At 38.7% G+C, this 26,134-nt stretch overlaps 2 protein-coding genes across 6 annotated transcripts; both read left to right on the top strand.

The window, feature by feature from the left end:
* The first annotated feature begins 1,754 nt into the window (after nt 1-1,754).
* Nucleotides 1,755-13,139, top strand: LOC122664682. 4 transcript variants are annotated; one of them, XM_043860619.1, is made up of 14 exons: nt 1,755-2,023; nt 2,127-2,756; nt 2,863-2,969; nt 3,055-3,175; nt 3,405-3,503; nt 3,595-3,891; nt 3,983-4,090; nt 5,467-5,538; nt 5,630-5,716; nt 6,049-6,120; nt 6,215-6,304; nt 10,101-10,208; nt 11,988-12,056; nt 12,942-13,139. In XM_043860619.1, the coding sequence occupies exons 1-14, from the start codon at nt 1,802-1,804 to the stop codon at nt 13,014-13,016; spliced, it is 2,157 nt and encodes a 718-aa protein (XP_043716554.1). In that variant the 5' UTR covers nt 1,755-1,801; the 3' UTR covers nt 13,017-13,139. The 4 variants fall into 4 exon arrangements, with proteins under 4 accessions (XP_043716554.1, XP_043716552.1, XP_043716555.1 ...); XM_043860617.1 differs by having other exon boundaries at nt 2,127-2,751; nt 2,858-2,969; XM_043860620.1 differs by having other exon boundaries at nt 2,127-2,751; nt 2,858-2,969; nt 3,408-3,503.
* Nucleotides 13,140-14,923: 1,784 nt separating this feature from the next.
* LOC122663584 (splicing factor-like protein 1) lies at nt 14,924-24,350 on the top strand. 2 transcript variants are annotated; one of them, XM_043859173.1, is made up of 4 exons: nt 14,924-14,980; nt 22,007-22,217; nt 22,302-22,863; nt 22,912-24,350. In XM_043859173.1, the coding sequence occupies exons 2-4, from the start codon at nt 22,068-22,070 to the stop codon at nt 24,129-24,131; spliced, it is 1,932 nt and encodes a 643-aa protein (XP_043715108.1). In that variant the 5' UTR covers nt 14,924-14,980; nt 22,007-22,067; the 3' UTR covers nt 24,132-24,350. The 2 variants fall into 2 exon arrangements, with proteins under 2 accessions (XP_043715108.1, XP_043715109.1); XM_043859174.1 differs by lacking the exon at nt 14,924-14,980 and having other exon boundaries at nt 21,898-22,214; nt 22,299-22,863.
* Nucleotides 24,351-26,134: the final 1,784 nt, after the last annotated feature.

A 26,134-nucleotide genomic window follows, 5' to 3' on the forward strand; every position in this document is an offset into this window, starting at 1 on the left:
AGGTTGTATCTACATCTACTGTATAGGTATGCTTAAATTTGTTAGTTCTAGCTTTATTAGACAATCTATGCATAATCGTGATATATATATATATATATATATATATATATATATATTTTGGGTGAAAAAAAATCTATTGATTGGAGTGTTAATAACTCGAGGAATCTGAATTACAAAGATCAAATAATCAAGGAATAGAATTAGGCCAAGTTGTCCGACACACTGTTAATCTCCTTGGGGATATGGTGAATCGAATAAGAACTTAGGACAGTGAAGAGATATTGCATGTCATGGTTAATGCTGGTCACCCCAATAGAAGGTTGGTGAGTAGCTCGGTTGTTGACGGTCTCCGCTAAGACTTGTTATCAGTCTCCAATACACTTGAATCATGATAAACATTCATATCATTCTTTATAAAAACAATTTCAACATCAGATAATAATGACGAAAAAGTATACCCATCAAGGGTTATAAATGTTGTGCCCCTATAGTACAACATCGATAGTACCCCCCACCACTTTTGGTATAGCCTCAATAGAGACAACAAATAACAAAAGAAGACAAAAAAAAAAGAAAAAAGAACCACATGGATAGAAATAAACAAGAGACCATTAATAGAACCGATATTGTCATCTATCTAATGCATTCCAATTAATGAGTAATACATTTGAGAATTGAAATAAGTCATCAAATTTGTTATGAGTACAAAAGGAACGGATAAAAATCCTCTGCAGTGCCTTGCAGTTTGAGCTTGAGAGTTCGACACGTGGAAGATGCTTCATCCAACAGTGTGAGTTTGAGAAAAAAAGATAAAAAATAAATAAATAAAAAATTAGATCAATCAAGCTCGCACCATTGGATGAATCATCTTCCACATGTCAAGCTCTCAAACCCAAATTACAAGGCATTGTAGAGGATTTTAATCCAGAAGGAACTCCCTCTATTACAACCTAAGTAATTGTCATGTAGCAACTGTGTTTGGGGGCCAAATTGAGCGGGCATATATTTTCTACATCATTAATTAATCAGTGATTGATTATTCATTCAATCCAAAATCCTCCATGTGCTATTACAAATTAAAATTTTTTTTTTTAAAAATATTCTAACAAGTGAAATTAATAAAAATTGTTAACTGAAAAAAAGCTCAACGTGATAGTAATATAATTGAAATTTAAATAAGTCATTAAATTTGACAGATGATCAATGAGAGAGATTCCAAATCTATTCAATAGTTAATCTCGATCCATGCATGTTAGTGCTGGAGATAGAAGAATGGAAATGATTTTAAGGTGAGGCATGATGGAAACATTTTTCCATTATAAAACCCTATGAAAATTGTTGGATTGGAATCATTTGTTCTTTAGAGCCTTATTCAATTTAGTTAAACCCAATATAGATTCCAATTTCCAATAGAGTTGTTTCTATTCAATCAGATCCACTGCTCATAGTCCCAACTCCCAACTGTGGATGCTAGTCCAAATACACACGATTCAATAGAGCCAATTTCACGAGAAGTTAAGAATTGAAACCCTTAGATTGGAATAGCGTGTTTGGATCCAATATTAGACTTCTTCTCCCAGCTCCTACGAATAAATGCCACGTAACATGTCATCTTCCTCCTGGTCCGTTGATACTAACTTATCTCCCTTTCCCGCAAAATCTCTTTCCGCTCAAACTTGCTCCTACAGAGATGGGGAGTGGCTCCTAGAGTCCTAGGTTTGGAGCTTTAAGACCGCCAATCCTTTCCCTAAATCCATCGCTGTTTTTCGATTTCAGAGACAGATCATACTTAGCAGATCGGATGGACCGTCTTACTCTCGCCTCAAGCTACTTCAATGGCTGTTTTCTTCCATCCGTCTCTTTTTCTTCACGAGGAAGAAGCTGCCTCTTTTTCTCTTTCTCCCGTCGACCCTCATCACTGGTTTTCGCTTCTAAAGACGAACCTCAACTCAACCATTGGGACCAAATGGAACTCAAGTTCGGGCGAATGATTGGCGAAGACCCTAAATTAACCCTCGCTAAGGTTCCTTCTCTCAATGACTGAACTCTCTTCTTCAGAATTCTCCCTTTGAAATTGTCTTTCTTATTTATGTTAAAACTCTCACGTTTGGATTGCTTGTTTTCAGATAATTGGAAGAAAATCCAACCCAGATGTCTCTTTTCTCGATATCGAAAAATCCTTTCGGACAAAGAAAGGAAAATTGAGTGATGATGATGATTTCGATGAGATTCCATTTGATGGAATCACTGGAGAAGGCCAGTCGTCTAGTTCATTGAACAACTTGAATTTGGTCAGGCCTGTTCCTAAGAAAGGGATCAAATTCGAAGCCCAAGATAAACCAACTGTCTCGGAGATAAGAAAGCCAAGCCAATCAGTAGGGAAGGTGGTTAATGTTACTAAGAGTAGCGTTCCTAACGTTATCTTGCGAAAGCCGACTAACTTTCAAGAGGATGATATTGAGGTGGGCAAGTCTTCGTCGAGGTTGAAAATTAAACCCAATTTGTTATTGAAAATGAGGAAGGAACAACCCATGGAGAACTTTACCGATATAACACTGTTAAAGAAACCTGAACCAATGAGAATCGCTACCGACACCATTACCGACCAAAACACTGCGTCTTCTGGGGATTCTGTTGACTCAGGTTCTGGTGAAGCTCAAGAATGCAGCTTAGAATCGTCCGGTGAGTTGGAAACAATTAGTAAAGCAAAGGTTGCTGATGAACTTGAGGAGGATACTTTGAACAGTGGAGGTAATGCACAAGAATTGCTCTTAAACTGGTAATGGGTAGAATTAGTTAAATTAATATTTTGCTTGACATTCACCCAAAAAAAAATATTGTGCTTGATTTTTTCAAGGACTACAGCCGCTTGAGCAGAGTGATTTGGGTTCTGTTGGGAAGGAAGCTGCCGTTCCTCATTCTTTGAATGAAATTTCCCCGGAGGCTACGTTGCAAGGAAAACCTCTGATGTATTTTAGCCCACCTCTTGTCTTGCTTGCCCGTGTTCTGGTCGTTAACTGCTAGATTGTTTTTAAATAGAATTTTATGTTGTAGGTTAAACACATCAACAAGAGAAACATCTCAACCTGCTAAAGTGGAGACAGTTCGTGAAAGTGCTAAGGTCTTTAATGATGCTGCTGAAGTCGAGCATTTTCTAGCATCAACATCTCTAGGGGTGAGGACTTTCCTAGTGCTTGGTTCTCTTGTATGCCCCTGATGGTTAACACTGTATATCTTAAAATGCAAATGCTGGGATCAGAACTTTGAAAAATATTAAGCTATATGGCTTATCTTTTGTCATTAAGTCAAATGTGCAAAAAAAAAAAAAAAAAATCCGAGTTGTCTTTTTTAACATTTCAACTGGCAGTGGTCCATATGAATTCTGAGCATACTTGAAATGTTAGGAGCGTGAAGATACTGATTGGGCAAAGGCCGAAGATATGCAGAAGACAGGAAGACGGGAAGAAGTGGAACTGATCAGCTGCAGCACCCGAGGTTTTGTTGTATGTAACCTTCTACAGCAGCTAAATATACCTTATATCTGCACTTTCAGCTCACTCTTTTACTAAATGCTCTCTTCTGTGTTATCCTCAGGCATCTTTTGGGTCTTTGATCGGCTTTTTGCCATACCGAAATCTTGGTACCAAGTGGAAATTCTTAGCTTTTGAATCATGGTTGAGAAAGAATAGCCTTGATCCATCCGTCTACAAGAAAAAATTAGGCATTATTGGAAATGGTGAATTTCGAAACAAGAAGTATTCTCTGGATGAAAACCTGAATCTGGAAAAGGGTCAGAAAAATGAAGTATTGTCACCACATATGAAATTTGAAGATCTTATTGAGATATATGACCAAGAGAAACTCAAATATTTGTCATTATTTGTTGGTCAGGTTTGAATTACTCAATTTTACCTCTGATATCATACTTTTGATCATTGACTTGTGGAACATTGATTACATATTAGCTTTTCCTGTTTTGTAGAGAATCAAAGTAAGTGTGGTACTGGCTGACAGAAAGTCAAGAAGGCTAATATTCTCAGGGAAACCAAAAGAAAGAGAAGAATTGGTTGAGAAGAAAAGAAGTCTCATGGTGGGTTGCTATATGGACTTTTATTATCTGGGTTGCTCTTTGTTTTAAACCTGTCTTATTTACATTCTCCCCCTTGAACAATATGAAGATATTTTGCATTTGAGGAATGCAAAAGCACTGACGCACTGTTTCATCAACAGCTCTCCTCCCCACCCCCCCCCCCCCAAAAAAAAAAAAAAAAAAAAAGCTATAAATTTGCTCTTGTTCTTTATTTTCATGGAAAGATAATTCAACTCAGCTCAATCCCAGAGGACCCAAACTAAACTAAGCTTTTCCTGATTACGTGGTATCAGTAGCAGGATCCCTGTTCCATCATTCTCCTCTACTTTAGGCCATGTCTTCTATTAAATCATAAGCACTGGTGTCTTTCTAACTCCAGACATCTGTTTGTACCATCACTCTTAGCTGGCTCATTATTGGTCTTTGTTCCAAATGGCTGACGATATCATTGACTTTCCCTCATCTTGTCATCTATTTGTGTTATTGCCTTTGTTCATGGGTTTGGGCATTGGTGTCGGGTGTGGTTCTGTATGTTAGGATACAGGGACTTAGGTTAATATGATTCACCAACTGGGCCTAGGTACATGGATACTGTTAATGTATACATTTACGTTGCCCTTCCCTACAAGTTCGAGCCTTACATATCAATAGTATATAATTTCTAAGTAAGAAAGCTAGTTAGTAATCTAAATGCTTTATTGTTAGTGTTCAATAATGAGATCGGCTAGCACAAAAATATGCAAGTATTAACTTGCAACATGACATTAAAAACTCTTTATGTAATATTTACTAAAAAACTAGAATCTCTAGAGCTAAAATAGCATGGGCTTGTAATGCATTTTTTCAAGAATTGAAGTCTTATTATTTCAGAAGAGATATTTGTGGCCTTTATATTCTGTTGCAAAAAGGAGGTTGGGCCTTGGTGCAACAGTAAAGGTTGCTCACTTGGTCAAGGGTTCGAGTCTGGAAACAGCCTCTCTGCGAAAGCAGGGGTAAGGCTGCGTACATTGTGACCCTCCCCAAACCCCGCAGTGGTGGGAACCTTGTGCACTGGGTAAGCCCTTTATATTCTATTGCAAAAAGGGAAAAAAAATTTGTCGGTTGCATTTGGGAATTATTTTCCAAGTGTTCTAAGTGGTTACTGTCTTTTAAATATGGACCGAGTTGTCCTTAAACCATGGTGAATGGGAATCCATTCACTGCAGGGCTGCAGATTCGCGCAGGAGGGTATCAAAGGGTATTTTGGGGAACATACTAGAACCTTAGGATGGTGGCTGAACCTTCACTGCATGGTGAAGGAAAATTTTTTCCTTTAAATATTATATCATAGAGCTTTTCCGATATTTTTTTTATTGTCATTTATGTTTTATCTGCAGGCTCAACTCAATGTTGGGGATGTTGTCAAATGTTGCATAACAAAAATCACTTATTTTGGCATATTTGTTGAGGTAAATCAAAGACTCTGCTGCTTATGCTTTCCATGTGAATACTTTTTCTCAGTCTATTTCCCCTATAAAATTTTAAGTGAAATTCATGAAGGTTGATGGAGTACCTGCACTGATTCACCAGTCAGAAGTGTCATGGGATGCCACTTTGGACCCCTCGTCATTTTTCAAAATTGGTCAGGTATTAAAGTGTATTCTCTGAACGATATATGACAATTTTCCTCTTTAAGAAATTTCGATAAGTCAAATGAGCAAGGGACATTGATGAGCTAAACCTAACAGGAGTCCTATTTCTGTCTAATATTTCATGTTTTTTATTATATCACGCTATCATATTTCTCTCTTTTGGGGCTTCTTGCTTTGTATGCCGTTAGCTGAGCTGAATAATATAACATCTAGCTTTTTGCTTATGGTTATCGATTACCATTCCTGCTTTATTGGATCTACGTCTGACTTATTATACTCTCTACTCAAATTCTTTATGAATTCCTTAGAAAATTGTTGTGTTTTCAGATCGTGGAGGCAAAAGTTCACCAATTGGATTTTGTACTTGAACGCATCACTTTATCATTGAAGGAAATTACGGTATACTTGAACACATCACTTTATCTTGGTCGCTTGTTGATTTAGGGAGTTCTCATACAAAATGTTAATTGTCATGTTTATTTTTGCATTGCAGCCAGACCCACTAATAGAAGCCTTAGAGTCTGTAGTAGGTGATCATAATTTATTGGATGGGAGATTTGAAGCAACACAACCGAATGTTAAGGTTCTTGACTCCTTATACTTGGATCATTTATTTTTTCTCTCAGTGTCCTCAATGTATGAGTTCAATAGATCCTGTTTAGCAGAAAGACGGATATTCCATGCTCATTATCAGACAATCTCTTATTCACAAACCTCATGTGGGGCTAATAGTTTTCATTTCCCATCTCATGGGAAAAACCCTTATCGCTCTGCTTAGCCCTATCCCCCTCTAGGGGTGTTTTAATAATAGGTTCTATAGGAACTGGACGATCATATTTGGTCAAATACCTAGCAACAAACTCCTATGTTCCTTTCATTACGATATTTCTGAACAAGTTCCTGGATGACAAGCCTAAAGTTATTTTATCTCCAAATAAAAATGGAGGCCTGATGTGTTCTACAATCTGGAAGTCAGATTTTAGAAGACAAATCTGCAGGACATAATCGCAGTAAAGAAGATCAAAACTTGAAGAAGAAGAGGCCAAAACACTGTTCACGTTACTGTTCACGTGAACAGTGTTACAGCCCCTTAGTGTGAATATTACTAGAAGATTGTGGGGGCAGAATAGTCTTTTAAGTATTAGTTATTCAAGTCCTTAAGTGAAGGGCAATTTTGTCATTCGTCTAAAGCTAATAAGTTGAACTAATGGGGACCATAGGCAGGAGATTTCGGCTGCAACAATTAAGTCATCCAAGTGGATCCTACAAGGAGATTTGAAGGCTTAAGAAGATTTAGAAGATTCTTTTGAAGACAAAGAAGATTATATCTAGTTTCTATTTTTGAGTCAATATACTCAATCCTAGTTACCATTTTCTTAATTTCTATTTTCAAGTTTAGTTTCTAATTTTCAGTTTAGTGGTTTCTATTTTTTCTTCTAACTTGAGGTGCAGCATAGCCCTCTACATATTATGTAGAGGCTGTAGAAGCCTCCCCACGAGGTTTCCTGCTGCAAGCATGGTTATTCTCAAGTTTGATTGTGAAGCTTGAAGGGCAGAGGGCCTGGCTGAGAGAGCCGAAACCTAAGGGCTGAAGGAGCCTTGCTGGGAGAGCTAAATCCATCTATCCCAACCCCTCCATTATCACCTTTCTCCAATCCCTGTCATCTCCATCGAGCCAAGGTTGCTGTGGTCCTTCCTCTGCCCAGAAAACCAATCGGGTGTTACTGCTGCTGCTGTTGCTGGAGACATCCTTTCTTCATTGTGATTGCTGCCACTGAGTGTACCTTCGATTGGGGCTGTTGCTGCATCTCTGCAACTCTCTTGTCTGCAACCTTCTAATTCCATAACACCTCCAATTCTCCACCAACCTTGCTGGGTTTTGAAACACTGTTTTCCCTCTTCCATTCCCTACTGGATTGTCACTCCCACCTCATTCCACAGCATGAAACTCCCAAATTCCACTAACCTTCTATTTTCATTCCACCCCCATAACTTCAGTTCTACCCATTAGAACTTCATCAAACTTGCAGTAGAGCCCTCTCTCCATGGATCCTACACTCGATCCAAGTCTGATCACCATCACATGGCTGGATTGGCCTGCAGAGAATTAGTTTCTATTTTGGGAGTTGCTGTCATATCTTCCAGTTCAGCAATGTTTCTACCCTGTACAAGCATCATTCGATCCAAAGCTGGGAGACTTCCTTTGGCTGGTTTGGTTGATTTCATATACTTTCTAATTCTGCCTCTCGTTTCTATTTTGGATTTTGTGGGTTTATCAATCCTACTGTAGAGTGGTTCTTAGCTGAACCCCTTCTACATTACAAAGTGAAACCTAAAATTTGGAGGACTCGAGCAACTAATGATCAAGAACTCAGATCATCACCCAAAGCTGGTTGAAGAGAGCTTGTATCCTGCAGGAAATAATCCCACAGTCCCAAGCAAATCCAATGGTCGGATCCAAAGTAACAGCATAGGTCAGAAATTGAAAACTTGAAGATTCACAGATTTAGAAGGTAATGAAAGTATATTGTTGCTGGAAACAGAAACTCAGAACTAGAAACCAAGAGATTAGCAATTAAATCACTAAGAGTAGCAAGTGAGATTCAAGAAAATAGAAACAAAGAAATTAATAACTAAATAGAACAGGAATAGCTAGTAGAATGGAAAATAGCAACCAAGGAAGACAAAATAGTGACTAAGATGGGAATTTGAAACTAGCTAGAAAATTAGCTACCCAGCAACATATGATGTTGCCGCAGGTCACTAGAAGATGGCAATGTACTGCCAGCAATTTGTGTGGTCAATGGGGGTGGCTGGACTCTATATCAGCAGCAAAACCTGTTCTAAAACTTGAGAAGAAATCAGAACAGAATTAGAGGACAGAAAAGTACTTTGAAAACCAAAACAGAATAGCTATTGTTGTAAGATAGAATGAATGAACAGAAACTGACCTTGGAAAAGAAGGGAAGAGGATATGACCTAGAATCACCACTAGACCTGAGGGAAGGGCATCCCGGTCAACTCAATCTGTTGATTCACCACAACAGGGCTGGAGCTGGTGAGCTACATCACCATATTCCAAGGAACAGCATCACCAGTGTCCCAAAGAGGCAATAGCCAAGTTTCTTCACAACTCAAAATGGTAGGCGAGGTTTATGGTCCCTCTCCTTTATTTATAACTTCCATAATAATCACAAAAATAGGAAACCCCTATGTATAGTTGGAAAAATCCCTTACAACTTAAGTCTCTACAAAATAGAAAATATGGGTGGAATGTAGGACACCTGTCCAGCTCTTCTAGAAGCACTATTAAGGTAACACCCAAAATAGAAACTAACAATAGACCTCACAAGCCCCATATTTGGGCTTATAGAATGGGCCACTACAACCAAAAATCCCAAAATACTTAGCCCATGACCCATATAACCCAATTGGGACTTAAGTTTAAATATAACTTGAACCAAACCCTGAACCAATTCTGGTTCAGTTTTAGAAGAACTGCATAGAATAGGCTGTTTTGTTTTTATTCTCTAATGAGTCTTTTGCTCAGGTTCTCAACCTCTCTTCACTATTGACTACTGTTCTCTGTCGCAAGGGACAACGTCTTCCCTGATCATCCATCTTTGACTTCTTTGACCGCAGTACTACTTTCAATGTGTGGACTTGCTCCTTCCATCTCATTTCCATAAAGCCCATGCAATCACATTGAAAATACTTCTGCACTTTGCACTTACTTAAAATTCTATTTTGCTGAGTTCCCTTCTTCAGAGAAATTCTCACTGAAGAAAATTTCCACCCTGCTCCCTCCTTTTGCCTCTTTCTTTCCTTCAAGTGATTGGCCAGGGATAATTGAAGAGAAATTGACAGCTATTTGTGTAAACAGGCCTATTTCTATCAAATCACATAAATGTCCAACCCTAAAGGCCATTTCTTGCGGGGACCATGAACCTAAATCCAAAATGACCTCATACAATCTCTGTTTTAAGGAATCAGATCTTATTTTCCTTTGCCCCTTCGGATCCTCATCACTTTAGTAATATGTGAACTTGTCTGAATTTTTTGAACAATTCGACACTATTATTTTGGAGGATATGCTGTTTTCTTACATTGACAATAATATTAATTTCTTTAAAATGGTGATGTTTAATTAGGTAACCAGTTTTAATTCTGTTTGATTTTACCCAAGTGACAGCTGCAATTTAGGGCAAAGCCATATTGGCTTTGTGAACACAAATCTAATAAGTTGGATGGCTGGTCTATGTCCAAAGAAGGGTCTTGTTCCTTAAGATTTCTGCAATAATCCATGTTGCCACTTCATTAACTCCTCCTTTTCTACACTTAATTATTCTCATGGGTCAAAAATTCAATTTGTTTGACAGTGGGCTGATGTGGACTCACTTATCAAAGAACTTGAGCAGATTGAAAGCATTGAATCTGTCTCCAAAGGTCGTTTTTTCTTGAGCCCTGGTTTGGCTCCAGCATTTCAGGTTTGTGCAACTAAATGGCTGGATTTGTTTTAATTTTCTTAATCCCCTCCCTCCCCCTAACCCCCAATGGCCAAGCCGGATAAATCTGTACCAGGATCAGGATTGGAGCTCATGGAAAAACTGTTGACTAGTCTACCAGATTTTCCAGTCCAAAGTCCAAACAGTGAAATTGCTGTTCAGACCATTCAGATTTTCAGATCAGATGGTTAGGCTGTGTGCCTTGATTATTTATCTTATTATTTTAAATAAAAATCAGAATGAGGATGCATATGGTGGGATTTGAACTCTAGATTGAAAGTTAGCAAAATAATTGTCATATCAAGCTAGCTGTTGTGTGTAGACTTTTACAATTGTGCAATAAGTTTTTTTTTTCTTAAAAATCTACCGCATTCACCCCCAGCCTGTTGGACCATCGACCATAGGGCAGACTGGTCTTCATGTGGTCCGTTTTTAAAATGATATATTCTACTTACGTAGTTGAACATATTTTGTAAGGTTTTAAATCAGTTGCAGTTTTGGTTTGATCCTGGTAAGGGATGTCAACAGGTCAGGTTCAGAGTGGGTTCACCAATACTGAACCTGACCCTATTAGCCATTGACCAACTGTAACCTGCACACCTGAATCATGCAGAGACAATCTTAAGGTAGCTGGGCTGGGATCTTGCCAGGCAAGAAATGGGTGGGGCCCCAAGTTTTTTTGCATACCAAACCCCACCCTACCATACAAATGTCACACAAAACATTAACCAATAGGAGTGGGGCAGGGCAGCTCTCAGGTTTACCTGCCCGACTGTCACCCTAATACTAGGTGCTTCCAAACTTTTGACATTTCATGATCTCACAAAATATCAGTTGCAAAGATTTTGAGAATCTTGACAACATTTTTAAGACATTTCAACAAGTTAAGAGAGACTGATGCCAGAACCAAATGGGATTAAATGCATCTCTAGTAGGCCCTACCTGTGGACAAGTAATGATGACTAGTGGATCCCATGTGGTCTTTCCAACTGAGGAGATCCCCTAGAAATCAAGTTGACTATATGATCATCCAGTCTTCCTCATTTCCATGGAGTCGGGATCCTCAACCCTTTGAAGGCAAGTTGGCTTTTGCAGGGAAGGAAAGCCACAGTTGTCAATTTCGGTGGATGAAATCATTTAGACTCATGGCCTCCAGATTTAGATCCAGTTGCCTACCTGGGTTGAAGAACATTCATAGGTGAACCAATAAAAGTAATTTTCTATGGATTCAAAGAAATTTTATTTCTGATCCATGTTTCTTCTTCCTTTTCTAGAAACTAATTGTCTCAGCCTCTGGTGATCTACCCAATCACTTTCGTGAACAGAAAAAGTATATAGGGAATCATAATAATTACATTTTTCATTCCTGTGTATTTACAGAAATGCCTTGAATACTTAGTGATTTGATTGGTTGAGCTAGCTAGCTCACCCACCAGTGAGCTACCACTGCCCTGTCTTCTGCCTACTTTTGAGTTTTTGACAATTGAACAATACTAAGCAGCTCACCTTGAAATGATTGTTTTCCATGTTTAATCTCAGAATGCCACATTTTTTGTTAGTCTTTGTTAGCTTGGGAATTGGTGAAATTTTCATGGTGTGGTAAACGATCCAATGATAAGAAGGTGTAAAACAACATAGCTTATAATGTCTGGGCATCATGTACCTCCCCCAACTTCTGTTGAGCTATTATAGTGTATGTTAAGCTCTTGTGTTGGACTCTTAATCTGTTGCCTTCTGCTGCCTGTCTTTCCTTTGGTGCAGGTATACATGGCATCCATGTTTGAAAAACAATACAAGTTACTTGCTCGATCTGGAAATAAAGTACAAGAGGTGTGAAATATGAAATTCCTTTTTTTTCTTTTTTTCTGGTGGCTCACTGAGAAATGATTAGTTCTCTCATTGGTACTGGTGTTGGGGGCTCATCCATGCACACAAACCCATCAAAACTGTATATGAGGCAGTTCTACCATGAGAGCTTTCCCATGAGAAATTTTTCTTGAGAAATGATCAACTGAACAAGACCTACCAATGAATGATTCACTTTTTCCCAGTATTATTTTCTGAAAGTAATAAGCTAATCTTAGTGGAGACAATCTTCAGAGAGAACTAGCCTTGTTGGCTTGTGTATTCATAGCTCTAGTTGCATAGGAGGCTTTGTTGACTTTTACAGTGAACTGCAAAGATATTCCCAGCCGTTGTCTGAATGTTGGATTTTCTCTTCAATTTAAACTCATCTGATCCTTGCCTTTGGAATCAACTGTGATGAATCACAGTTTTTACAGATGTAAGTCCATTAACCGTTTGAAAGAAATGCAAATATTTGGATGATTGTGGTTATATTGAGGTCATAACTCATAACCTAATCAAGGGGTTTCTGTTGGTACATGAGTCCATCCCTTCATTGACACACACCACTGGTTGATTGAGATCTTTAACTGATAAGCCTCGTTAAATTGTGAGCTTACAACAACAGCTCATTTAGAAATGCAGTCAGCGAATTATTGAGAGTTTCACATGGCCTTCAAAAGCTAATTATGCATTTCTTTACTTATTTATTCTATTCCAGGGTAGGATACTATAGCAAATCACTTGAGATTCTGCAGCTTCATATTGTGTGGTGTTATTCTAAGTTTATGCTGGTTAATATTCATTCTATATCTCGCTATTCTTTATTTATCGACGGACTAATTATGGATGGAGTGCATCTTTGGGCAGGTGATAGTGCAATCATCCTTGGATAAAGAAGAGATGAAAGCTGCAATATTGACATGTACAAATAGAGTGGAGTAAACAGATCCCATTTTACTAGGTTTATTGATTTGTTGTAAATCCCCATCACCCTGTGTTTGACCAAGATAGCCAATTTAATCCCACAATATCTACATAGAAAAGTTAAGAAGAGAAAAATGAAAAATCCCCTGCGAAGTCTGTAATTTTTCTATATTCTTTTTGGCAGCTTAGAAAATTTTCAGTTCATGGGAAAGAACATCATGGAATGAAAATCCTACTAAAAAATGTAATAATAGTTCATTAGGTGTGTAACATGAACAGACTTTTGGTCATTTACTAGAGAAAAGAGGGCTTGTGAATTAAACATGAGCAGCTCCATAAACTGTTCCTTTTCGACTAGAGTTTCAAGGTTTGTTCCTTTGCAACAAAATCAATTCATTCTATCAGTTCAACCAAGGACATTTGAGATGGTTCAAGGGTATCTAGTGTAATGAAATATACTGAAGGAGGGTAGCGGAACTTATCCTTTTGTTGTCCAACATGTTCCTTGTTCTCTCGCGACGACAACTTGAAACAGGGACGAGGCTTCTAGTTTCTCAATTCTACTCGGGCGAAGCTACCACACTGATGATATGTTTATAGCATATGAATCAAAATGAGGGACCATCTCCTAGAGACTTAATGCCAACTACAATAATCACCTTCCATCAAGGTGGTTATGCAGTGGTTACCCACTGCCATTTACAACTGACATTGGCAGCTACTGTTGATGTAGCAATGCCGGCCATATCAGTTTAGATTCTCACTTGGCTTATATTGTCATGTGTGAAGTAAACAAGGTAAGTTTTAGGCTAAATGTACGGCCATACTGAACATAACCCTTTAATGAGTATTAATCGTTCGAAATGAAAACTTTATTGCATGAATCATGACAGTACATGTCCATACAAAGAACATTTCTTTATATGTATTGCGATGAGATGTTTTTCTAAAAACGAACCTTTTTATGATGAGTTTAAACTTTATAAAGTCTACCTCTATGGTTAATTCTAAATCAACTTCACGGGCTAATTTTAGGTTTAAAATTATTTCCTTCAATGCATGTGTCATTTTAAACTATATTTGCATAAACATTTTAAAAAATAACAGAAAATTTAAATTGGCAGAAATCTTTGATTCGAAATCAAAACTGTATATTAAAAATTCCTAATAAACATTAGGCAAATGAAATACCTTCACATAAGAAAAACAACGCAATCTCAGGAGTCTATGGGACTTGCTGGTGAACGCCAGAAGAGTCCAGTTGGTGGGCAAGGAAGGACCCATGACTCAATGAGATTGCGTTGCTTTCCTATGTGAAGGTATATCACATGCCTAATATTTATTAAGACATTCCAATACACAGTTTAGATTTCAAACTAAAGTTTCTGCCATGGTAAGTTCTGGATAGTAGCTGGTGTAGAGAAGTGATAAAGGGCAGTCTTGGTTGCTAAGATGCCAGGCCTAGATAAAGGGCATAAAAGTTTGTCTTCAATGGAGAATGGGGTAAGTGAAGCTGAGAGAATTTTTTTTCACAGATCCATGGGAGAAAAGATAGAATCAATACATAAATGTTGGCTATAATTAGAAGTATCTTCAAGAATTTTGAAGTATTAATGTTGGCTATATTGGGAACTATCCAGTGGCCGAGCACCTACGCTGGGCGCAGCCTACGCTGTGGTATAGAGAACAGCGTCCTTAAAAAATCTATCACGTAGTAAATCAGCCACATTTGTCATTATGGAAGGTTTTGAACAGTGTAGGATATCTGTCACAGGAAAAAAATCCCCTTTAAATTTGTGACGTTTGTCATTCTGTCATTATTTGTCTAAAACTCGTCCAACTGAGCCAACCGGGGGCGGGAGGCACATACTGAATCACTGATGCTGTGAGCTTCTTGCCAAGGTTTACGATTGTCATTTGAATTCCGAACGATCTCCCCTAAACGTTTAGGAAACTATTTCGACATTTGCAGATTCGTTCAGGTTCGTTCTCATCGAAGTTCGATTCGTTTTCTGATATATCTACATAATTTGATCGAGAACGCGTGGCGGTTTTTTCTTGTTTCAATGCTCCTTAACTATTTGAATTCAATAAGGGTATGAAATCAGTGTTGATTTCAGCTCTTCTTGATATTTTTTGTTTGATGAGCATCTTTAATTTTTTCCCCTCCAATTTATGAAATTCCATGATTGTTAATTTTAGGTTTTTTTTTCTGTTGTATCTTGCTTCTTACGTTTCGAGGGGAATGGGAGGCTAGAATGCTTTGCGGTTTAATCAGTAAGTTTATTTTCTATAGAAAGATCTGAAGTCGTAAAGACTGGTCAGTTGAATATCATCTGAAAAGCTTTAAGCGTTCATATTGCACAACACCTGAAAAGGTGAGTCCGGAATGTTGTGTGATCGGTGGATTCCTTTAAAACTTAAGGGAAAGTGTATGGTGTGGAATGTTGGGCAGTTAAAAAACATCATATTGATAAACTCAGTATAGCGGAGATAAAGATGTTTACATGGATGAGTGGAAAAACTAGGTAGGATAAAGTGAAGAATGATCCTATTAGAGGTGATTTGGGAGTAACTCCGATACATGATATGCTATAAGAAAGTTGTTTGAGGTGGCATGGCCATGTTCAACAGAGGCATTTGGATGCTCCAGTAAGGAGGAGTGATTTGGTTCCGATTAAAGGAACTAAAAGAGCCAGGGGCAGACCTAAAATGACCTTAGGAGAAGTGGTGAGGAAAGACATGCATAGCTTAGATCTTTTATCAAGTATGACCTTGATTAGAGCTAATTGGAGGGCAAGGATCCATGTAGCCAACTCCATTTAGTTGGAATAAGGCTGAGTTGTTGTTGTTGTTGTAAAGAAAACGAAGCAGGACCAAAACATTTTTTTAAAGAAAGGGAAAATCAGATCATGTACTGTTCATCTGCGAGATTTCATTTCTTGTATTCAATATTACAATGGCACAATGCAGAAATTGGAATCTGCGGTTAAAGCATGATGAAGCTGAAAAGACTGGCAATTTATGCTTCCACTAGCATACTATTTCCTTCCTAAACAGGAAACACTTCCCATATACAAATATGACAGTGTTGTGACATTAGTTGAATGCGTCTTTGCTGACATACTGTATTGGTTTCTCTTTAAACTCAGAAAATGTGATTGTAGTCTCTTTTTCTTTTTCCTCCATTTGGATGCTTGTTTCCTGAAGAATTGCTCATGTATTTCCTATTTTTTTTCGGTAACATCGTGTATTTCCTAGTTGGGCTGTTCTTTATGTTACTACCTGTCTAATTCGAAGAAAACCATGTTTTTTTTTTCTTTCTTCTGTTTGAGGGGGTTAGGGTTGTCAAAGAAAGCTATTTAGGTGGCTAGTTATTAGAGGTGCAGAAGGATGTTGTTTGTACAATAATTTTTGAAGATGATGCCCACCTTTGAGCTAGAAGTATTGCTCAAAAGTATAGGGAGCTAAAAGTACCCTGAATCTCAGTATATTATGTTATTTTTATTTCACATATTGCAGAACCTGAAACCTGCAAAAATCTGGGATGAGCCCATTGGCTCAAAATCATGCCATACCACCCCTTCTCCATGCAAATACCACCCCCCCCCCCCCCCCGCGCCCAAAAAAAAAGAAAAAAGAAAATAAGAAGAAATTATTGAACGGTGTAAGTAAGAAAACAATAGTAGTAGAACTGATGAGATCTTATACTTCATAAAGATGGCATTGGAACCCTCAGTGAGTACATAGACTGAAATATAGCTTCATTTACTTCATCAGCAAACCCAATCAAAATGGCTGACTTTAAGGTTCTATGATTTTGATATTGGACAATCCCAAAGCTGCTGGAAAAGGGTTGAAATTTTGTGGTTTAGGAATGGAGAGTTTTTGGTAGTGTATAGAGGATGAAGGAGGTAGTCTAAGGTCAGATAGACCAAGATGATGTTTTAAGTAAGGTCACTATTCGACCGATGCAAATCTGGCATGTTTCAGAAACCTGCAGAGTAAGTAGGGTAACAAGACCTGGTTTTGTGCGTTAGTTTGAAGAATTTTAATGATTCATCTCGGAGAATAATAGCAGAAAATTCTAGAGAATGAGGAAAGAAAGAAGAAGAGAGGATTGATGAAGAATTACCATGTTATAGCTCAACGGTCCTTCCTCTCAAAAAGTATGTATTGTCTCAAAAATTCCCTTCTCATGGCAACTTGCAGGCAGAAACTAGGGCTTGACAATAGGCCTTAAAGGCTTTTTAACAAAATGAAGGAATAACCACGCATACTTTCTGTAGAACTGATAAATTACTACTTTAAAATTGGACTTTCTTAACTTATATGCAATCCAAACTCCAAAATAAGACTCCTCAATGGACGACTAACACCCCACATATTAAGCGTGTTATTCTGGCGGTAAAGGGTCCTACATAAATTACATTGATCTAAATGGCTTGAGATTAGCTTGATTCATGAGAGCTATGTTATTTAAGATTAATAAATTTTGTAGCTTGATGGTTTGACTGATGTTTCTGAAGGTGCCAGCATGCTTTGCTGATACTGTGGGTACAGTCTGTGGGCAGCTCCTACACCTGGGATGGAATCCTGCCATCATTTCGTGCTGGTAGTGCCACAACCACTCCTTGAGGCTTATCTCCCCTCCCTTACAAAGAGAACATGGAACTAGCAGCCTGCCATATCTTCAAATCGTTGATGTTACCAAAGTAAACTTCCATGCATGTCAAACCTGAGAAATTTATTAGATACCTGGGAAACCTAAGTAACCTTGTTGTAGACAGGTTCTTTGGCAAGCAATACTCCAGCCACAAGAACCACAGGTCTGGTCCATTACATCAATCGATGGACCAGCCCACAGGGCCATAGGATCAACCAGCTTTAGGCTAGGCCAGCCCACATGGGCTGGGAGTTCTTTGGGTCTCTCAAACCCAAAATCGTGGGGGGCAATTTTGTCCAATCCTCTTGTCACTTCAGCTGGGACGATGGAGACTCTTAAAAGAGTGGGGACACAACTTTAAGGATCGGCTGCAGCACTTGAAGACCCTAGAAGATTGAGGATTCTAATTAGTTTCCTTTTTTGGAATAAATCTAGTTTCTATTTTGGTGATTATTTGTTTTTAAGTTAAGAATTTCTATTTTAGAAGCCTAGTTGAGTTAGAAATTTCTATTCTAGACACTTTCTAATTTCTTGTAACTCAAGTCTCAACTTTATAAGAAACTTTCCAATTTATTTGTTTCTATTTTGAGCTCAACACTTGAGCCTATATATTGTACCCTGCTAAAAGGCCTCCGCGCAATTTATTTGATGAATGAGAAATTGCTTTTGAGCAACTTTATGTCTTGGTGATAGGATGACTAATGCAGAAGTCGACCTCGAACCAGCGGGAGATCGATTGCAGCCAGGATCAACACAATAAGGAAGAACTAATTGAATATAACTGAAACTTTATTGATTTTTTTCTGTTTACATATGAAAGAAGAAGCATAAAAGGATAAGAAGAAGAATAAAGGGATATAGAAGGGGGGATAGGATCAGCTCTCTCTGCCCATCATCCTCTCACCCAGGGTCTCTCACCGTTTCTGTGTCTCACAGCTTCAACCGTAACTCTTTTTCTTCAATCTCTGTCCTTCTCTGCTCAGCCTCATACTCTTATTTATAATAATCCAATTACAAAGCAACCCAGTTCCAATCTAATTAAGAAACTAAATAAATCTAGAAAAGGAGTATTCATAAGACCTATAAAATAGAAACTTCCTATAAAATCTAACTGCCATACATCAAAGTAGAAACTTCTACTTTAGAGAACAAAATAAAATAGTAACAAACTGAAATTAGAAGCTACCTAAGATTCTATTGCAATGAAAAATATACTTTCTAACTCTGAAAATAGAAACTAAACTATGCTAGCATTAAGATAGAATCTTTCTCCACTTATGGGCACACAAGATCTTCTAAAAAACATTCCCACACAAGGCAAATATGGGTTGTGATACTGTTCACGTGAACAGTGTTTTGAACTTTTTTTCTTCATATTTCGATCTACATTAATGAGAGGCTGAGAGAGTGGGATAGTTAACCTAACCCCAAGAATACCCACACTGAGAGGCTGAGAGAGCATCTCTTTTATCTTCTTCTTCCATTCGATCTCCACTGCTGCTGCTATCTTGTGATTGCAACAAACTGCTGTGAAGACACTTTTTAAAGACCTGAACCAACTCTTAATCACCTTCAAGGACTGCTGCTGTTACACATCACCATCAGAAGGCTGCTGCTCACCTGCGATCCCAGTTTCTGCCCAGATTCTGCTACAACTTTGGAGGCTCAGATCTCAGCAACCCTCTGCCTGATTGGAAAGCTGTTTGGAGCACAACCTACCCTTGCATAGACCTATCTTCGGCTAGGTTTGGTCTAGGCCCATCTGGGGCTTATTAGTTGTTTAGTTAAGCTGCTATTTAGATTCCTAGTTTGACTATGTTTTCTTTAATCTATAGTTGTAATTAGATCTGGGACTATTTCATAGTTCTAATAGGATTTGTTCTCTCTTAATCAGATTAGGAATAGGTTTTATTTATTTCTATTTAATGTAGAAGTCAATTCAACTAAGAACCACTCTACAGTAGGATCGTTATGTAACCATTTCATTAGGTTATAGCAGCGATTCCAGCAACAAATACTGACTATATAAGGAAGAAAATTAAGTCACCAAATTTGTAACTCAAGTTCTCAGATGGGGACAATATTTGGGTCGAGGGTAGGTAGTATGGGATTGAAGCAGCCTTCAAAATCTCAGCCAAAGTTACTGGCTAGATTTTGATATGTGAAGATCTCCCAGAAATAGAAAGTAAACTCCAAAAATAGTAACTCACAATTGTAGCAGCATCTGACCATTGGATGAACATGAAATTACCATCATAGGAAGGCTATACAAAATTTATTATACTGTCAAAATTTGGACTCAGGTTGATGGACAGATCTGGGAATCCAGGGGGCTTGAAGATTGCTGCAATTGGGCACCACCTAGAAGAACCGCCAGGTTGTGTTTTGAATTTGCAGTCTGAACTTGATGGAATACCTTTAATGGTTCAACCACTAGCTTCAGCAGTATAGAACAGTACTTCGGATCTCCTTAGAAACATGATTGTTGTAGAACAATAAAAATAGTAACAAAGGATTGTAGGGGAAGAAGAAGGGGAAGGATAGATAGGGGATAGGGATTGGAGGAGTTGGCTATCTCAGCCTGGGCATCTCACCCTTCTCGGCCTCTCTCAGGACAATGCATTGCAAACAGCAGCATAACTTTAGTCATATCATTAATTGTTGGGAGAGCTCTATGGCTCATATAATTTTATAGAGTTGCTGAAATACAAAATTAGAAAGTAATGAAAAATGAAACTTCCAGAAGCCTCCTACAAGAGAATATTGAGGCTTGTACAACAAGTAATCTGAGACTTAACTGAAATAAAATTGGAAAGTAAACAAAAGAAACTTAAGTAAATAGTAACCAACTAAATCAGCAGTAAAATATGGCTTGTCTTGCTATCTTCAGTGGGGGCCCACAGAATCTCAAATATTTGCTTGGACTTCCTTCTTCATTCAAGGCTGATGGACCCACAACACTGTTCACGTGAACAGTAACTCGGGTATTGTTCACGTGAATTGTAATGTGTGAACAGTAACTTTTTCCGGAATTTTATTTTGGTCCTTCTCTTTATGCTTTGATCTACATCACAATAGATTGAATTTTAAAGATTGGTTTGTTCCAATTTTAGCTGTGTGACTCAGTGGGTAATGGTGTGAAGCCTGACTGAGGGATTCGGGTTTGGTGGCAGGAAGCCAAAGTTTTCTTCATTCTTCTTATTTCATGCTCTGTTATTAGTTAAGGTATTGATTCGATTTTACTTCTGTTTTTCAAACTTTAATCTCTGTTTTGATCCATTCTTATTCTCAGATCTGTGGTTGTGTTTGATCATAAGAAATCTAATCAATTAACTTTTTTAAACAGCTTTCTTGTGACCTGCGGATCCCCTGTTTCTGTTCACATTTCAGTATATAAAGATTTATAATTTCTGGTTAATCTGTTAATCACATCTAGCCATACTTTTGGGGATTTAAAGGAGGTCCCAGAACTTGAACTCCACCTAGGTATTGGGCTGTTCTGAGCCTTGGTTCTGAGGTTATTGAAAATTCATTGTTTTCTGGGTTTTCTCAATTCCTGAATTTTTGTTTTCGAAATTACATTTCATTCAATCATCTGATCTTTATAATACTTTGAGGCTTTGAATTGGACTGTTGAAATAGATGTCTGATCCAAATTTCAGACTAATCCGTTGGCCAGATTGGGTTTAATTTCGGTTTCACTGTTTCTGGGTTACCTGCCCGTGAGATCACAGTTTCCTAAATTATTCCCAAACCGCTCATTGGATCATTCCCATCTTTTGAGGGTTCTTATCCTTCTTGTTAACCATTTTTTGGTAGAGTTTCGTGTTATTCTGAGAATCTGAGTAGTCAAATTTTGAGTTATCTGTCTGAGTTGGGTTGTCTTGGAACTTGTCCGGAAGGTTGTTCTTTCAACCCTTCACCACCACATGTCAAACTTTAGACCTAAATTCAATCATTTACCCTCCCCTGTATTGGCATGCATTCCCGTGTATGTCCCTGCACTATGTATACATCTACTGGTACTCCAATCATGATTGGATTTCTTCTTATTTTTCAATGCTTTGTTTTACCACATGGTGAATTCCATCAGACTGAAACTTGACATGTGAGCAGGGGAACTTGGGATCTACCTGTCCACAAAATTTGAGCCCAATCCAATCAGTCACATGGCAGACATCAGCACCTAATCAAGGCTTGGTTATGTGGGCCACTAGTCATAAATCCTGTTGTTATTATTATTATTATTACTTGCCATGTAGGACATGTTAATACATTTTTGGGAGTACCTGGCAGTCTCATTCCATATATTTGCTAATGCATTTTGGTATCTTCAATGCAGCAAACGTCTTGGTTGAGATTCCATGTTATCTGTGGCCTGATATCTTGCATCCAAAACAAAAATGAGGAAATCCGAGGAAGAATCACCTGAGGATATATGTAATGAACCAGAGGAACTATCTGAGGAGCCTTCATACGAATCTTTTTCCCAGCAGTCTTCTGAGAGTGAAAATGAAGAAATTGAACATCCAAGTGAGGAACTTGAAGAGGAACTAACCGAAGATGAATCAGAAAAGCCTGTTTCTCAATCTTCCTCAGACATTGAAAATTGTTTAACTGAACAGTCAAGGGAAGAACCAGATGACAATCCGTCAGAGGATTCTCTGTCTCAACCAGTTTCAGAAACTGAGACTGATGATAACAAATGCCACTCAGAATCTGTATCAAATAGTTCAAAGGAAAAGAAGTGGTCATTGGATGTAACAGCAGGTGACTCAGGTTCATTGCAAGTTCATCCTACACAAAAGAAGTGCAAGCAAGAGGAGTGCTTAAAACCAGAACCAGATACTGGTTCTGCTCTTAAAGATCTCCACAAGGAGTCTGGAAGCCCCAAAGCATTTGTTAATGCTGAAAATGCTTCTGAACAACAAAGTTGTACAGGAAGTTCAGGAAAACGAAGACGTAGTAGATGGGATCTGCAGCCTAAAGTTGATAGGGAAGAAGGTGAAGGTGATAGGACAAGTAAAAGGAGGAAAACCAGGTGGGCCGATGAAGATTCCCAGTCAAAATTGCTGGGACCAATTCAGCTGCCTAATTTCATAAAAGACATTGTTGCTGGAGCTGATTCTGATCCTGAAATTCAGGAGTTGGAAATGAAGCTTCTTGAGATAAACAGGAAGCTGCAAGGATCAGAGATTCATGATGAGAGGCCAGAGGAAGAAAGATCTCATTCTCCTCCTCCTGTTTATGATAAACTTGGAATCAAGATGAACTCAAGGGATGTCAGGTACCGGGAAAAACTTGTTCAGGATCGGCATACTATCATTTCAAAATTGATTCAGAAGAGCCCTGTTTTCAAACCTCCCTCTGATTTCAAGCCCTCAAACCTCTGCAAGAAAGTTTACATACCTGTGAAAGAATATCCTGGGCATAATTTGATTGGTCTTATAATTGGTCCCCGTGGGAACACGCAGAAGAGAATGGAGAAGGAAACTGGGGCTACGATTAAAATAAGAGGTAAAGGCTCATCTAAATCAAAGCGGACACGTCAGAAGAGTGATGCCTCATTTAGTGATGATTTGCATGTGTTGGTAGAGGCAGACAATCAGAGATCACTTGATGAAGCTGTCAGAATGGTTGAAGAGCTACTAAATCCAGTGGATGAAAGAACAAACAGGCACAAACATGCCCAGTTAAAGGAGCTTGCTGTGCTGAAGGGCATGGTTAGAGATGAGAGCTTGTGTAAAGAATGTGGTGGGCGGGGACACAAGCAATATGCTTGCCCTAATCGAAAGTCAACTTTTGAAATTGATTCATGTGATATATGTGGAGGCAGCAGCCATCCAACTTCCAACTGCCCCTTGACAGCATCAACTCCTGTTAGCAACATTAGAAGTCAATGTCATAGTGTTGCTCATATTGGAAGTGGAAGTCTCTCTTTTGGTAACTCAACAGTCTCACGAAGCATGCCACAGGGATGTAGCAACTGTGGGTTGTTTACTTCACCATCCTGTGGTCATTTTTCTCACCCTGGTGTCAGCGCAAGTCCAAACACAGAAGGCAAATGCAGTAAAGAAGCCAACGATGGGAATCTATATGTTGGCAATCTTCCTCAAACTATGGATGACAATCAATTAAGAAAGCTATTTTTTTCTTTCGGCAAGATAACTGATGCAAAAGTGATCAAGGACAGAAGTACTGGATTCAGTAAAGGCTATGGTTTTGTTACTTATGAGAACCCCACAGATGCATCAGCTGCTGTGGCACACATGCAGGGTCAAAGGATTGATGGGAAACCATTGGTGGTAAGAGTTGGGAGGCGCCCTGCAAATGTGGGATCCATGGGAATTAGCCTTCTTCCAAAATTCACGGGACCTTCACCAGTGTCTCAAGGTAGTCGTCGTCCAACAGCTTGGCCAGGCCCACCGGGCTCAATGCTACCCGAATTTCAGGACACCTTTCCTTAGTGTCATGGTGCAGGTTTCTGTACCTCGGCCAATCACTTTCTACCCACAGATTCCTTCAGCAATCAATTGGCTTCATTTTATGGATTACCAGACTTGAATTTGTCTTGTCATTGGATTTCTTTGCAAAATTCCCTGGCAAGTCTGACTATCCTGGATCATCTTATTTACATTGAGATTAAGCAATGATGAATCAGAAGCTCCAGAGATTTCAAAGATTCATAACTTCTGTTTATTGACTTTATTCATCATTAAGTAGTTCACCCGAGCCGTGCTTGCTTGTGGAAAATGAAAATACTTCTTTCCAAGTGGCAATCCATGGCAGCTGCAGTTAATAGGGACACTTTGACACTTCCATCAGGCCAGCCTGCACATGCAATGGCTCGTGGACATCCTTAAACTGCTGCAGACAGATCTCCAGGTATGCTCTGATTATATGCAAGTATGCTTTGTTCTGGCTGTGGCAGCACATTATATTCGCTTAGAATATTCTCTGATTCGTTCCTGTAATGGTATACTACTATTCCAAATAGGATTGCAGTGATGGATGTTTTAAGGTTATTGGCCGGGGATATTTTCAGGTCTCCCAAGTTTTAAACTTCTAGGCTGTGATTTGAAGTTTGAACTTCTAGTCCATGAGCATTCAAAATAAATAAATAAAGGGAGAAAGTTCTCTGTTCGGGAGTGTGGCCTAAGCCAGCACTCCCATGAGTCTATCTCTCTCCTCTCCATATGAAAAGACACCTCTGGCCCCTTGTTTTGGGGAGGAGAGAGAGACTCATGGGAGTGCTGGCGTAGGCCACACTCCCGGACAGAAAACTACTTCCCATAAATAAAATATGGGAAAAAGAATGTTGCCTGGTCGTATGACTCCTGTGTCCGGATATAGTAGCATGCAAAATTACTGCCCTACCCTCGTTAAATAAAAAAAATATCTTCCATGTTGATGCGCCCCTGCACTCGTTGTCATTGGCCCCTGCACTAGTGCCAGGGGCCACGTGACTAGGCAGCGATGTCTTGCCATATATTTTTTTTCAAAAAATTGAAAGTTTTTTAATGGATTTTTTTTTTTTTTTTTTGTTATTTTTGTTACAGTCTTGTTGAAACGAAGCTTGGTTACAAGTTACAACAAGATCGATCTTCCATATTTATATTAAGGATTTGTCTAACCTAGAAGGAATTTGTAACCTTACTTTATTTGTCCCCCATAAGCACTGTATCATCACCGATTTCTTCCAATGATATTTTGGTGGGTGAGGCGTTGGTGATACGTCAAAGCTTGGTGGATCTACATGTTTCTGGGCATATGAGGATTGTGATTGAATCTGATTACTCCAATCTAATTAGATTCCTTATTGATAGCACACAAGCTTCGTCATTGCTGATTCGCTCGATTGTTGATGATATTTTGCATTTGTCATCCTTGTTTACTGTTTGTAATTTCAGTTGTATTCCAAGGGAGATTAACACTGTGGCTGACTCCCTAGCCTGGATGGCCTTGTCGATTACATGCACGACAGTTTGGCCTCTTTCCAATCCTTGGTTGCGAGAGTTATGTTCGCTCTTGACACCTTGAGTTGTTGCATGTTCTAATAAATTCCTACTTTGTACCCAAAAAATAAGCACTCTGATGGAGGGGTCTAATAACTTAATTTCATATGTGGTCCATCCTCATCTCACATTCATCTTTAATTTCCGAGTGGGAAATTTCCTTGCACCCATCCCTAACCCCAAACCAGTGTGTTTCAAACTGCTGCAATGAAACTCATCTCTACTGCCCTTCTTGAAGAATCGATCAATGTAACGGGCGAGACTATTTTACAAATCCCGAGCAACCGATAGACCATGGTGGAGGACCAGAATAGACCCTTGGCACCCACCACTGTAAGGATCAGCGATGACGAAGAGATGCCTTATAGCAATCAAGGAGGAGATGTAAATTGTGAAAGGGGGAAGTGCGCAGTCCAACTCCTTTCTTCTGTGTTTTTGATAAAGAACTCCTTTCT

This window comes from Telopea speciosissima, chromosome 6, assembly GCF_018873765.1.
Source record: "Telopea speciosissima isolate NSW1024214 ecotype Mountain lineage chromosome 6, Tspe_v1, whole genome shotgun sequence".
Lineage (NCBI taxonomy): Eukaryota > Viridiplantae > Streptophyta > Magnoliopsida > Proteales > Proteaceae > Telopea > Telopea speciosissima.

Coding starts and splice junctions, on each gene's coding strand:
- LOC122664682 (XM_043860619.1), top strand. CDS start 1,802: ATGGACCGTCTTACTCTCGCCTCAAGCTACTTCAATGGCTGTTTTCTT. Junction 2,757..2,862: donor CTTTGAACAGTGGAGGTAAT/GCACAAGAATTG, acceptor TTTCAAGGACTA/CAGCCGCTTGAGCAGAGTGA. Junction 10,209..11,987: donor GTTTGGCTCCAGCATTTCAG/GTTTGTGCAACT, acceptor CCTTTGGTGCAG/GTATACATGGCATCCATGTT.
- LOC122663584 (XM_043859173.1), top strand. CDS start 22,068: ATGAGGAAATCCGAGGAAGAATCACCTGAGGATATATGTAATGAACCA. Junction 22,218..22,301: donor GTGAGGAACTTGAAGAGGAA/CTAACCGAAGAT, acceptor TCAAGGGAAGAA/CCAGATGACAATCCGTCAGA. Junction 22,864..22,911: donor GCTGCAAGGATCAGAGATTC/ATGATGAGAGGC, acceptor CTCCTCCTGTTT/ATGATAAACTTGGAATCAAG.